General features: G+C 39.7%; 1 protein-coding gene across 1 annotated transcript in view; it reads right to left on the bottom strand.

The window, feature by feature from the left end:
• LOC311521480 (rho GTPase-activating protein 11A-like) overlaps positions 1–13187 on the bottom strand; it is an 83783-nt gene that overhangs the window by 62597 nt on the left and 7999 nt on the right. The window contains exons 2-9 of the mRNA XM_084629810.1: positions 8746–8816; positions 8272–8368; positions 6823–7076; positions 6141–6301; positions 5882–6022; positions 3627–3701; positions 2819–2974; positions 547–682 (exon numbers count right to left, since the gene is read on the bottom strand). Coding sequence (XP_084485936.1) covers positions 547–682; positions 2819–2974; positions 3627–3701; positions 5882–6022; positions 6141–6301; positions 6823–7076; positions 8272–8368; positions 8746–8816 — 1091 coding nt within the window. The remainder of the gene's footprint in view (positions 1–546; positions 683–2818; positions 2975–3626; positions 3702–5881; positions 6023–6140; positions 6302–6822; positions 7077–8271; positions 8369–8745; positions 8817–13187) is intronic.

Below are 13187 nucleotides of genomic sequence, written 5' to 3' on the forward strand. Positions count from 1 at the left end.
GGAATAGATATTATAAAGGGGTCAGGACCTACCAAGAACTGAAATAAGCTATTAAGGCATAAACAATTCCTTGAAAATAGACAGTTTAAAAAAAAACCACACTTATAAAGCTTATTAGATTTTTTTTTAAAAACACTTCCAGTATCCCGAAAGAATCAGTTTCTTTAAAATGCTAAAAAGTAAAAAGCTAATATTTAGTCCAGTTTAATGGGAATTATGACAAGAGAAAGGAACTTGCTTGATTTAATTATGTGCATGTGCGTACATGTATGCTTTAGTCCATGTTCATTTCAACACAAAACCCAAATGTAATGGCAGTTTGGTATGGACACTTGGCCACTAAGATCTGGGCAGATCATCAATTCACTTTACACGTGGCAAGACACGATCCTTTCAATATAAAAGCTTCTAAATAAATCAATAAAATAAATAATGTTGAAATTGTCTTTATCCATAAGACAGTAAAGGGAAATCCTTTTTCGTTTTGCTTTTCAATTCACTTTTAACAGTGTGCACTCATAGCTTCTGTGAATTAAGACAAGTTACCTGTAAATTTTTTTACTTGCAATTCTTTTACTTCTTCGATTTCCTGTACTTGACAGATGCTTTTCACTGGTGACTGAAGGAGACAGTGAACTCTGAGATGACTCGAGAGAGACACAAGGGCTTGCTTCAAATTGAGCTACAGGAACAAAAAAAGTCACATGTACATGATAAATTGGTTCTTGTTTTGGTGGTGTATTCTTACGTTAAAATAGAAACCTCTAATGCCACTTCAATTTTTTTTAAAGCAAGTGTCTTATTTTCACCTTGACCATTAGCAACTAAGTTTAAAAAAAAAACCACACACAAAAACTCATTTGTTCAGCACAATGTTCTTGAGAGAACTGACACAAACAATTAATTCTGTTTGTTTGTAGTCTTACATAAAAGAAAAGGGGGAATTCACCATACCCCAAAACAACCTTTGTTTTGACACCAAGAGGTGGGAGAACATGTATGCTGCTGGTGTCACATCTTAAGTTATTTCCATACAGATTAGTTAGAAGATCATTGATCAAAAGTTGTCAATATTAAATAAAACAATCAAAATAAATTTAAGTTTTTGTTTTAAGATCAACAGTGTCTCTTGTCATTTTTAATCTTTGACAACACTAGATCAAGGATAAGTTCTTAAAACTCTCTTCTGGCTAAGTGTGGTAGCAGTATAACAATGAAGGATATGGTGTTTTATCCATCAGCCTGCACAGAAAGCTGAGCTGTGAGGCTAGCATCTTCTAAAACATTAGTACTTATCATACCTGCTGTGAAGTATAGATTAACTAAAGAATCTTCACTATTTATGCTAACACTTACTGCTGATTAAGTGTCAGCATAAATAGTGAAGATTCTTTAAACACTTAGTGGGCACCAAGTGCTTTCCAAACATTAAAGGAGGACTGTTCCTGTAAACTCACAACACAATGACAAAGAGGTTAGAAGAAGAACAGGAATAGGTAGTTTATATATGTAATTCAACTCAGTTCACAATAAGCAGGCTAATAAGAGTGGGTCTTTATTAAAGACTTGAACATAGCCAGGATAGTGGTCTTGCAGATAAACTCAGAAATTGTAACAGGCAGTGACACAGAGTAAGGCTGAGGTGATTGAGAGAGAAAACTGACAAACCTGGAACAACAAGCCCGGGAACACAGGCAGTATGAAGGAGATGAGGTCAATACAAGCGTGACAAAGAAATAAAGTAGGGTGGGGCGAATTTAGGTAGAGCTTTGAAGACAAGGACAAGAAGGTTAAATTTGAAGCAATAGAGAATAGGAAGCCAGTGGAAGGATTCAGAAGAAAGATTACTTTAGCAGCTGCATTTTGTATGATGTAAAGGACAACGGTATGTTTAGGAGACCACAGCAATATTCTAGGCAAGATATGAGAGATTTGACTATGACCTAGATCAGGGATTAGCAACCTTTGGCACACGGTCCATCAGGGAAATCCACTGGCGGGGCAGGACGGTTTGTTTACCTGCAGCATCCACAGGTTTGGCTGATCGCAGCTCCCACTGGCTGCAGTTTGCCGTTCCAGGACAATGGGGGCTGCGGGAAGCGGTGTGGGCCAAGGGATGTGCTAGCCACTGCTTCCTGAAGCCCCCATTGACCTGGAACGGCAAACTATGGCTAGTGGGAGCTGCGATCGGCTGAACCTGTGGATGCTGCAGGTAAACAAACCATCCCCAACCCGCCAACGGATTTCCCGAACGGCTGCGTGCCAAAGGTTGCCGATCTCAGACCTAGATATATGGTATAAGGAGAGAAAAATTAAAAAAACAAACCAAAAAACACCCTTCAGACTGCAGGAGGGAATAATGGGAAAGATGGTCGTTTTGTGACTAGTGAAACACAGAAGGCTGGGGAGAAAAGAAAAGGAATTCTATTTTGGCCATTTCAGGTAAATTTTCAGAGTGTCTAAGTCTTGAGGTCCTCGACTTTCATTGGGTGCTTTTGAAATTTTACCTTTCAAGCTTTAACAAGATGTTCAAGAGGAGCTGCTACGGACAAGCAGAAATGCAGAATTGGATGGATAGAGACAAGTCAGTTATGGATACATAGATTTCAGAGAGTTATCAGCACAGATGATAGCTGAAACAATGTGACCTGATAAGATCTCCCACAGACAGGGTGCAAAGCACAAGGAACGAAGGTAATTAAATTGTTATTTGAGTACAATTGCTCTTCTATGGACTACCCACTAAGAGCAATAGATTTCAAGGCATTAACAACCGCACAACCTGAAAGCCTTCAAGCTACAATGTAAGTCACTATACCTGATGCTGGTGTTGAGGCGCTGCTAAAAAAGCTACTTGAGAGCAATTCGAAACCAAAATTATGCTTCAGGGACCGCCTTTTCTTGCTAGAGAAGCCTTGAGAAGAATCAGTTGGAAGTTTACGCTTGGTGCTTGGAGTAAGAATCAATGGAGTCACTGATGGAAAGACTACAATTAATAAAGCTGTATCTGCAATAAGCGCTTAAAGTTGAGAGCTTACGAAGATACAAACAATATAGTATTTAAGTCAGCTTTGTTTCTCCAGAAGCAGTTATTCTAAACTGAACCAAAACACATGCATTTTAAAACAGGCATGGCACTCAAATAGCTTTAATAAATTTTGCATAGGAAAGTAAAAAAACAAATTAATATGACAAGAAAATATAGGTGGGAAGAGTTTTAGCTGCATTCTTCATTGCAAGAAAACAAACAGTTATCTTTTGCAAGTTTATAAACGGACAGAGCAAAGCAAGATAAATATATTTGAATTGAAGCATAAATTCATTCTCTAACACTCAACATGGCTGCGTGCTACCCTACTGTATTCAAGCCTTGGTTTTCAATAGATAAAAGCGGATTAATTTCTAATCCTAGAACTGCCCAGTGCTAGCAGCTCTAAGACTAAATGCAGTATCCTCACTGAAAATGTAACTATATTCAATTTTGACCAGAAACATTGTTTAGAAACTCATACCCCTTTGAAATAAAACTAAATTCACTTTAGTTTCAGCCTTACTAGAATATAGTCCACAAATCTAAAGATACTGCATGAGGCTCTATTTAGTGCAAATAAACACTAAATACCTACCATTTCTGTCTCGCTGAGGTGTAGTGGAGGGTGTTCTGTTAGATTTAAGTTTATTCAATGCTCCACTAACAATATCTGAAATGCAAGACATACCAAGCAATCAAGCTTTAATATTGACTTGTCTTGCTCTGTTTTTTAAAAGAGGTATTATTTTATGTGAAAGGGGCACATCGACGACAAAGAAATTAGAGTAGTCTCCTTGATGTTTTAAAACATTTTTAAAAGGAAAATATGGGCAGCATTATCTCCTGTAAATGTAAACAAATTTGTCTGTGTTAACAACTGGCTGAACAAGAAGTAGGATTGAGTGGACTTGTAGGCTCTAAAGTTTTGCATTGTTTTGTTTTTGAGTGCAATTACATAATAACAACAACAAAAATCTACATTTAAGTTGTACTTTCGTGAAAAAGAGATTGCACTACAGTTCTTGACTGAGGTGAATTGAAAAATAGTTTCGTTTATCATTTTTACAGTGTAAGTATTTGTAATCAAAAATATAAAGTGAGCAGTGTATACTTTGTATTCTGTGCTGTAACTGAAATCAATATATTTGAACATGTAGAAAAACATCCAAAAATACTGAAATTTAATAAATTGGTATTCTATTGTTTAACAATGCAATTAAAACGGCAATTAATCACGATTAATTTTTTAAGTTAATTGCGTGAGTTAACTGTGATTAATGGACAGCACTAATATATAAAGTGTGTGTGTGTGTGTGTGTGTGTGTGTGTGCATAAAAAAAATATATACACACAAACACACACATAACCATGATTATTATTAACACCTTCTACCCTGATAATTAACAGCCATCTATCAAGGATTTTTTGGAAATAATAAAATTCTACCCCTATGCATGGAAAAGGACTAGTAGATCCTTCCCACGCAAATGACTTTATCAACAGGTTTAATTGGGGAGCATTTCAGAGGTATCAGTGCATCTTCAAATAGTTTGCAGACTGATTTAACTAGACTGGCTTAGAAATCAATGTGATTAAAATTGGTCCAATATTTATGAGTGCTTAAATCAATTTAGGTTAATTTGTTGAATGGAAAGGACTACTAGTCCATTCTCATCATTGTTTCAGATCTTCCAAGTAATGTAATAGATTGAGGCCAATATGCTGATTAGAAGATTAATTTTTAAAAAGTGATAGCGAAGTTTGGGAAAGAGTTAAATTCTTTACATATGTGCTGGTTAAAATGGGCAACAAAATACAGTCAGTCTGCAGTAAGTGCAATGTGTCAATTTAGAATCCAGTAGGCATTTTTAGAGTAGAGAAGTCATATGATACTGGTTTAAGAGAGTTTTTTATTGCCAGGAGTACCTAAACCTACCTATTCCTATTTTAATATTCGATAGGCTTTCATGAACTAAATTATCAATTTCTCTAAGCAATCAAATCTAACCTAGACAATGACTGCGATTGTCTAGGTTTGTAGATCCCGTACCATGTATTCATTTTGCAAGCTACATGAACACCTCACATGAGCAACACATGGGACAATAAGTATCTCATAGCCAACATATTTTGTCCAGTTTGATAGCTTTATAAAATATATAGTCGGAGAGAAAGATCCTGTGCATCTAAACTTTTGTGACTTTAGTGCTCATGAAAGCAAGCAACTAAAAATCACAGGGCAGCTATAAAGCCAGGTTTAACATGAATAAGGTTTTTTCTCAGAACAGTGCTCTGCCAGAGCATGTGTGTTCCAATTTACAACACCAGTGTTATTCCAGTCCTGGCCCTCTCTTGAACAAAAATGCCAACTGTGTCAGAGGTTGTGTGGTCATTTTATGTGAACAAATCACTCAATGAAGACACCTCAAAACTATTTTCATTTGCGACTCAAAATAGGATTTGAAACCAGGTCTCCAGAGGCTAAAGATAAAACATTATCCTGCCACACACAGCCTGAAAGAAAATAACCTTTTTGGTCAGAATGAAGAGGACATGCAAAAGAAATGTTATGGCATGACTGCACAACCTAGTAGTTTTTACATCAATAATTATGAAATGTTAAGATGCTTATAACAGGTTTCACGAAGTTGGAAAACTTCACCATTTTCAACCTGAGCGTAGCAAACTTCACAGCCAGTTGATACAGCAGTCTGTGGTGCTTAGGGAGAAGGGGATCCTCTTGAGATACATAGATTTAGTTTTCTACATGGTCCTAAAGACTCAGTTGAGTCTATTTTTATATTTACTCATTGAACTGTAGTCAGTCAAATTTTCAGTATAGGTACTCACCCCCAACACTTCGTCTTCTCCTTCTCTTACACTGACTAGGAGATTCACTTTCTTCATAGCCTTTCAGTGAAGGAGTAGAATCAAGAGCATCAATACCTAACATAGCAGGTATTTTTTCCAGGATAAATTCTGGTACACGTCCTGAATTAGATGTTTATAGAGTTTTAAAAAAATGGAAACTATGGTTATATAAACATATTTGTATTTAATATAAATAAATGCATAGTCATTTCAACACGTTATTCAGTTGTCATCTTACCAATATCTGCTGCATGATCAATAAGTGTTTGCACAACAGCAGCCTGCAAACGAAGCTTTTTTTCTGTGTTAATGGACATCTTTTCATTATCACTTGAATGCAAGAGGTTTGGGGCAAAAATCACTGCCAGATTACTGCTATCCATTTTGTTCTCATTGGATCTTATTAAAAAGAAAGAAAAGATAAGAGCTTGCAAGTATCAGTTTTGTCTTTACATTCTCTGTTGATCAGAACATAAGCAGTTGGGATAGAGAAAACAGGCTAACGCAAATTTTTAGTTGAAGTGGAAGAGACACACTAAGATTTAAAGGCATATTCAAGACACTTACACCACATGGCTTATACATGCTATTTAGCTTAACAGTTTCCACAGCTGATCAGTTTTCACAAGAGTAAGAGGATCATCCAGATGGGGGTAATCCCATATTAGTTGCTCTTTTGGAAAAGAAGAGATGGAAATATGACAGCCAGAAAAGTGAAATAGGACTACCCTATGACATACACCCCCAAAAGTCAGGAGATTACGTAATGCTTACATTATTACTGGTAAATGAATGTCATTAAGAATATTTATAGTCCTAATACTGAGCAGAGAAAGTTACAGCACTTCTCTGTTTTTAAGACATATTATAGGAATTCTCAGAGTTGCTTACAAGTTCCACACCTATATTTCTCTACTTACCTTAGGGACACATTTCTGAGAAAGTTGAAAAAGAATCGCAAAGTATCTATTGTTCTGTCAGCCACAAGACAGGAAAGCAGTATTGTGGCAGTGTTCTTCTCCTCATTTTCTAGGTGCTGAGCCTTGAAAAGAGCTTCCTGCAGATCAGTTGGAAGGATCGGCTCTGGTAACTCTCTAAAGAACTGTTTAAGAAGCCCTGCAATGTCACATGGCAGTGCTGCAGGTAGGCAGTTTTCACCTTGATCGAGTTGATTCTGAAATGGTTCATAACTAGCATAAGTTGAAGCCTTCAAAAGCGATTTATTAGATGTCTTATCTTTACCAGTTTGTAGTCTTATCATTAGAGCCCTACCAAATTCACAGCCATGGAAAGACCAGCATTTTTCAAATTGGGAGTCCTGACCCAAAAGGGAGTTGCAGGGGTGGGGAGTGGCAAGGCTATTTTAGAGGAGTCGCAGTATTGCCACCCTTACTTCTGCACTGCCTTTAGAGCTGGGTGGCTGGAGAGCGGAGGCTCCTGGACTGGTGCCCAGCTCAGAAGGCAGCATCCCGACAAATGCAGTGCAGAAGTAAGGGTGGCAATACCATACCATGCCATCCTTCTGCACTGCTGCTGGTGGCAGCGCTGCCTTCAGAGCTGGGCTCCCAGCCAGCAGCCGCCACTCTCCAGCTGCTCAACTCTGAAGGCAGCACCACCGTCAGCAACAGTGCAGAAGTAAGGATAGCAGTAAAGCAACACCCCCTACAATAACCTTAGAAAACACTCCCCCCACCACCACCCACACACCCTTTCTGGGTCAGGACCCCTATAATTACAACACCGTGAAATTTCAGATTTAAATAGCTGAAATCATGAAATTTATGATTTTTAAATTTCTATGGCCATATAATCGACCAAAATAGACCCTGAATTTGGTAGGGCCCTACTTATCATACACAAGGAGTTACATGCCCTAATCCCCTAGCCACACAGCAGACAAGATACTGTGTTTTATCTCAGATTGTCCCAATTTTAATTCTCCAGTTTTTTCATATAAGCATAATACCTGGTGATGAATCATAGTCAGAGCTACTTTTATTTATTATTTCTGGATTTATAGTTTCTCCCCAGCCTACCTTGCTGTGGGAGAAAGCTACCAAGTTTAAGTTCCCATGACATCTAAAAACAAACTTTTTTTGTTTAATCTCATGCCTTTCCTCACACACTCCAGAAAGCTGAAAAAACAGTTTTTTGGTTGTTTCAGTAACTATACACAAAGGACTGAAGTTTGTCTTCTGCAGGGAGGTGAAGGGGGTCCAGTGACTAGTGATTAGAAAGCTTATCAAACTACTTCCAGCACAAAACATGATTGCTTCTAAAGAGAATCAGAAAGTTAGACATATAGACACTTAAGTGAAATGTAGCTCAAGTCCAGTACAATCACTCTTAATAAATAAATACATACATACCTTTAATGTTTTTAAACGAACAAAAGATCCAGATTTCCTGAAGAGTCCTTCAGTGTGAACATGCTCTTCTAAATATTTGCAAGCATCAACAAGAAAGCTGAGGAAAGAAAGTCACAGTATGTTTTATATCTTTGCACAGTTCAATTTTCCTGTGACAAATAATGTCACGGAAAATAGTATTTTAGAAAATGTTTACTTTCTCCAATCACAGTAAGAAACTGAAAGCGAATGCAAGTGAGTGACAACCTTATGGGTTCCTGTCTGTTTTCCAACCTCTCTTTCCAAGAAAGAATTCCCTTCCCCTGAGAAGCCTGACCAGTCCCAGAAAAGCAATTGTGGAATTCCTCTCTATTTTGAAAAATATTTTTTGTTGGAGGAAGAGAAAAATATGCCACTCAAAATTAAAGCATTCAGTAATGTAGACAGCCCCAAAGTAAGTATGATTCCAGTTTAAAACACACAATCTTTACTTACCTTGGAATACTTCCATACTCTGGTACAACTGACTGAGGTAATGAATGAAACGATATTCCAAAGACTTTGCCCTAAAATGCAAAACTCAATTAATGTTGCTCAAGCAGCTATGAAAATTTTACCAGGGTAATACTGCAGAAATATAGACAAATATGTAGAGCACAATACAAGAATTGAAGAGAAAGCCAAAACTTTTGGATAAGAATGGATGTCATACTAATTGTAAAAGGGACATTGCCACCTTTAAAAAGATCCTTCTTGTAAATAAATAGTAAACAGTAAATAAATTTCAGATAACATGAAAATTACCATAACAAAGATTAGAATACTCCCTATTTTCCAAGTTTGCTTATTTTGCCCATTTTATACCACTTTATCTACAGTCAGCTTCCCCATGTCCTGTGTGAAACCAGTTAGCAGGTATACTAAAAAGAAAAGGAGTACTTGTGGCACCTTAGAGACTAACCAATTTATTTGAGCATAAGCTTTCGTGAGCTATAGCTCACTTCATTGGATGCGATCTGTAGCTCACGAAAGCTTATGCTCAAATAAATTGGTTAGTCTCTAAGGTGCCACAAGTACTCCTTTTCTTTTTGCGAATACAGACTAACACAGCTGTTACTCTGAAACAGGTATACTAAGGGGCTGATGTAGCATCTAAAGTCATTTTCCAAACAGACTGGGTTCTTCTTACAATGCATATTTTAATTGCAGTTAAAAAGCAGCCATTTTTACCCAAGATAGTCATTGCCATTGAGGGATGATCAACCTCAATCCTGTAATGGAACACCCTAACATATTTATCATTTGCATTCACAAAACAATGATAGGTCTCTACTGCTTGTGGCTCAGTGGCAAGGCTCTAGGTTCCCATAATGAGATTAATTATAAGCACTCGTGTAATATTTAAAGTAGCTTTAAAATAAAAGCAGTTTTGGCACAATCTATGGGGCAAGTGAAAACAATTCTAAAACAATTTGTGCACCAGTTTAATGGATTATAAATATGTTTTATATATTGCACTTTCAAAAATATAGATTAAACTCCTAATCCTGGTCAGTTTCTCTCTAAGGACAGCAGTGTTTGGAAAAGAAGCCAGCCTTTGGTGTGGAGGCAGTAGGCCAAGTATGTTGACTGTCGCTTAACAGCACCCTTCTGGGAAAAGAGAGGCAGCTGTGCTGTGGGTTCCTCCCAAGAGGCTTATCCAGGCCTCCTTGCCTGAGACATAGGTGGGAATGTACAGCCTACAGAGTGGAGGAGGAAATCCTTTTGGCACCAAGAAACCACTCAGGAAACCACTTCCCTCCACTCCCCAGGGAGCCAAGCCAAACCAGCCCAGAACAAGGCTATTCTAACTCACACTGACCAGGGATCAGCTGTGCTTATTGTGTTCCAATTCCCATCAAGGTGCTTGTGGAGCAAGGCAAGCAAGGCGGGCACAAAGCAAATGTCAGGGAAATACTCAGCTTCACGCTGCATCAGCAGCACAAAGTCACCTCAGCAAGGCCCAGGATTTGGGTCCCTTTCATGCTTTCTAATTAAATATAGTTAGGGCCCTACCAAATTCATGGTCCATTTTGGTCAATTTCATGGTCATAGAATTTTTAAAATAGTAAATTTCATGATTTCAACTATTTAAATCTGAAATTTCATGGTGCTGTAATTGTAGGGGTCCTGAGTTATGTGTGTGGGGGGGTGTCACAGTTCTGCTACCCTTACTTTTGTGCTGCTGCTGCTGGCAGTGGCGCTGCCTTCAGAGTTGGGCAGCTGGAGAACAGCAGCTGCTGGCCAGGAGCCCAGCTCTGAAGGCAGAGACACGGCCACCAGCAGCGCAGCAGTAAGAATGGCATGGTATAGTACTGCCACCCTTTCTGCACTACTGCTGGCGGGGCGCTGCCTTCAGAGCTGGGCGCCCGGCCAACAGCCGCCACTCTCCGGCCTCCAAGCGCTAAAGGCAGTACCGAAGTAAGGGTGGCAATACTGCGACTACCCTAAAATAACTTTGTGACCCCCCCCAAAAAATTCCTTTTGGATCAGGACCCCCCAGTTTGAGAAACCCTGGTCTCTCCCCCGTGAGCTCTGTGTAGTATAGGGTAAAAGCACACAAAAGACCAGATTTCATGGAGGAGACCAGATTTCACCATCTGTGACGTGTTTTTCATGGCCACGAATTTGGTAGGGCCTTAACTATATTTAACAGGCATTTAAGTAATCACAGAACACTGTGCTTTGACTTCCTTAGCCCCGCACAAGCTGACACCTTACAGTGTTACCTGCATTATATCTTTATGCTGACCTAAATATTGAAAGAAAGGAATTGTTTTCTTTTAAAATATATTCAAAGTATCTAGATTTTTAGAAAAAAGAAAAGGAGGACTTGTGGCACCTTAGAGACTAACAAATTTATCTGAGCATAAGCTTTCGTGAGCTACAGCTCACTTCATCGTATGCATTCAGTGGAATATACAGTGGGGACATTTATATACACAGAGAACATGAAACAATGGGTGTTACCATACACACTGTAAGGAGAGTGATCACTTAAGATGAGCTAATACCAGCAGGAGAGCAGGGGGGAGGGGGAGAGGGGAGAAAACCTTTTGAAGTGATAATCAAGGTGGGCCATTTCCAGCAGCTGACAAGAACTTGGGGGGGGGGGGCGGAATAGTTTTACTTTGTGTAATGACCCATGCACTCCCAGACTCTGTTCAAGCCTAAGTTAATTGTATCCAGTTTGCAAATTAATTCCAATTCAGCAGTCTCTCGTTGGAGTCTGTTTTCAAAGTCTTTTTGTTGTAATATTGTTGTAAGGGTTCTGGGTGGACTCCTCCTGAAGGTGGAAACAACAGACTGGACTTCTACATAGAATGCTTCCGCCGACGTCCACGGGCTGAAATTGTGGAAAAGCAGCACCACTTGCCCCATAACCTCAGCTGTGCAGAACACAATGCCATCCACAGCCTCAGAAACAACTCTGACATCATAATCAAAAAGGCTGACAAAGGAGGTGCTGTCGTCATCATGAATAGGTCGGAATATGAACAAGACGCTGCTAGGCAGCTCTCCAGCACAACTTTCTACAAGCCATTACCCTCTGATCTCACTGAGAGTTACCAAAAGAAACTACACCATTTGCTCAAGAAAATCCCTGAAAAAACAGAAAAACAAATCCGCACAGACACACCCCTGGAACGCTGACCCGGGGTATTCTATCTGCTACCCAAGATCCATAAACCTGGAAATCCTGAATGCCCCATCATCTCAGGCATTGGAACCCTGACAGCAGGATTGTCTGGCTATGTAGACTCCCTCCTCCGGCCCTATGCTACCAGCATTCCCAGCTATCTTCGAGACACCACTGACTTCCTGAGGAAACTACAATCCATTGGTGATCTTCCTGAAAAACACCATCCTAGCCACTATGGATGTAGAAGCCCTCTACACCAACATTCCACACAAAGACGGACTACAAGCCGTCAGGAACAGTATCCCCGATAATGTCACGGCTAACCTGGTGGCTGAACTTTGTGACTTTGTCCTCACCCATAACTATTTCACATTTGGGGACAATGTATACCTTCAAACCAGCGGCATTGCTATGGGTACCCGCATAGCCCCACAGTATGCCAACATTTTTATGGCTGACTTAGAACAACGCTTCCTCAGCTCTTGTCCCCTAATGCCCCTACTCTACTTGCGCTACATTGATGACATCTTCATCATCTGGACCCATGGAAAAGAAGCCCTTGAGGAATTCCACCATGATTTCAACAATTTCCATCCCACCATCAACCTCAGCCTGGACCAGTCCACACAAGAGATTCAATTTCTGGACACTACATTGCTTATTAACACTGGTCACATAAACACCACCCTATACCGGAAACCTACTGACCGCTATTCCAACCTAAATGCCTCCAGCTTTCACCCAGATCACACCACACGATCCATTGTCTTCAGCCAAGCTCTACGATACAACCGCATTTGCTTCAACCCCTCAGACAGAGACAAACACCTACAAGATCTCTATCAAGCATTCTTACAACTACAATACCCACTGTTGAAGTGAAGAAACAGATTGACAGAGCCAGAAGAGTACCCAGAAGTCACCTACTACAGGACAGGCCCAACAAAGAAAATAACAGAACACCACTAGCCGTCACCTTCAGCCCCCAACTAAAACCTCTCCAACACATCATCAAGAATCTACAACCTATACTGAAGGACGACCCATCACTCTCACAGATCTTGGGAGACAGGCCAGTCCTTGCTTACAGACAGCCCCCCAACCTGAAGCAAATACTTACCAGCAACCACATACCACACAAGAGAACCACTAACCCAGGAACCTATCCTTGCAACAAAGCCCGTTGCCAACTGTGTCCACATATCTATTCAGGAGACACCATCATAGGGCCTAATCACATCAGCCACACTCTCAG

Source organism: Lepidochelys olivacea (genome assembly GCF_965140295.1).
Source record: "Lepidochelys olivacea isolate rLepOli2 genome assembly, chromosome: 6".
In the NCBI taxonomy this organism is placed as follows: domain Eukaryota; kingdom Metazoa; phylum Chordata; order Testudines; family Cheloniidae; genus Lepidochelys; species Lepidochelys olivacea.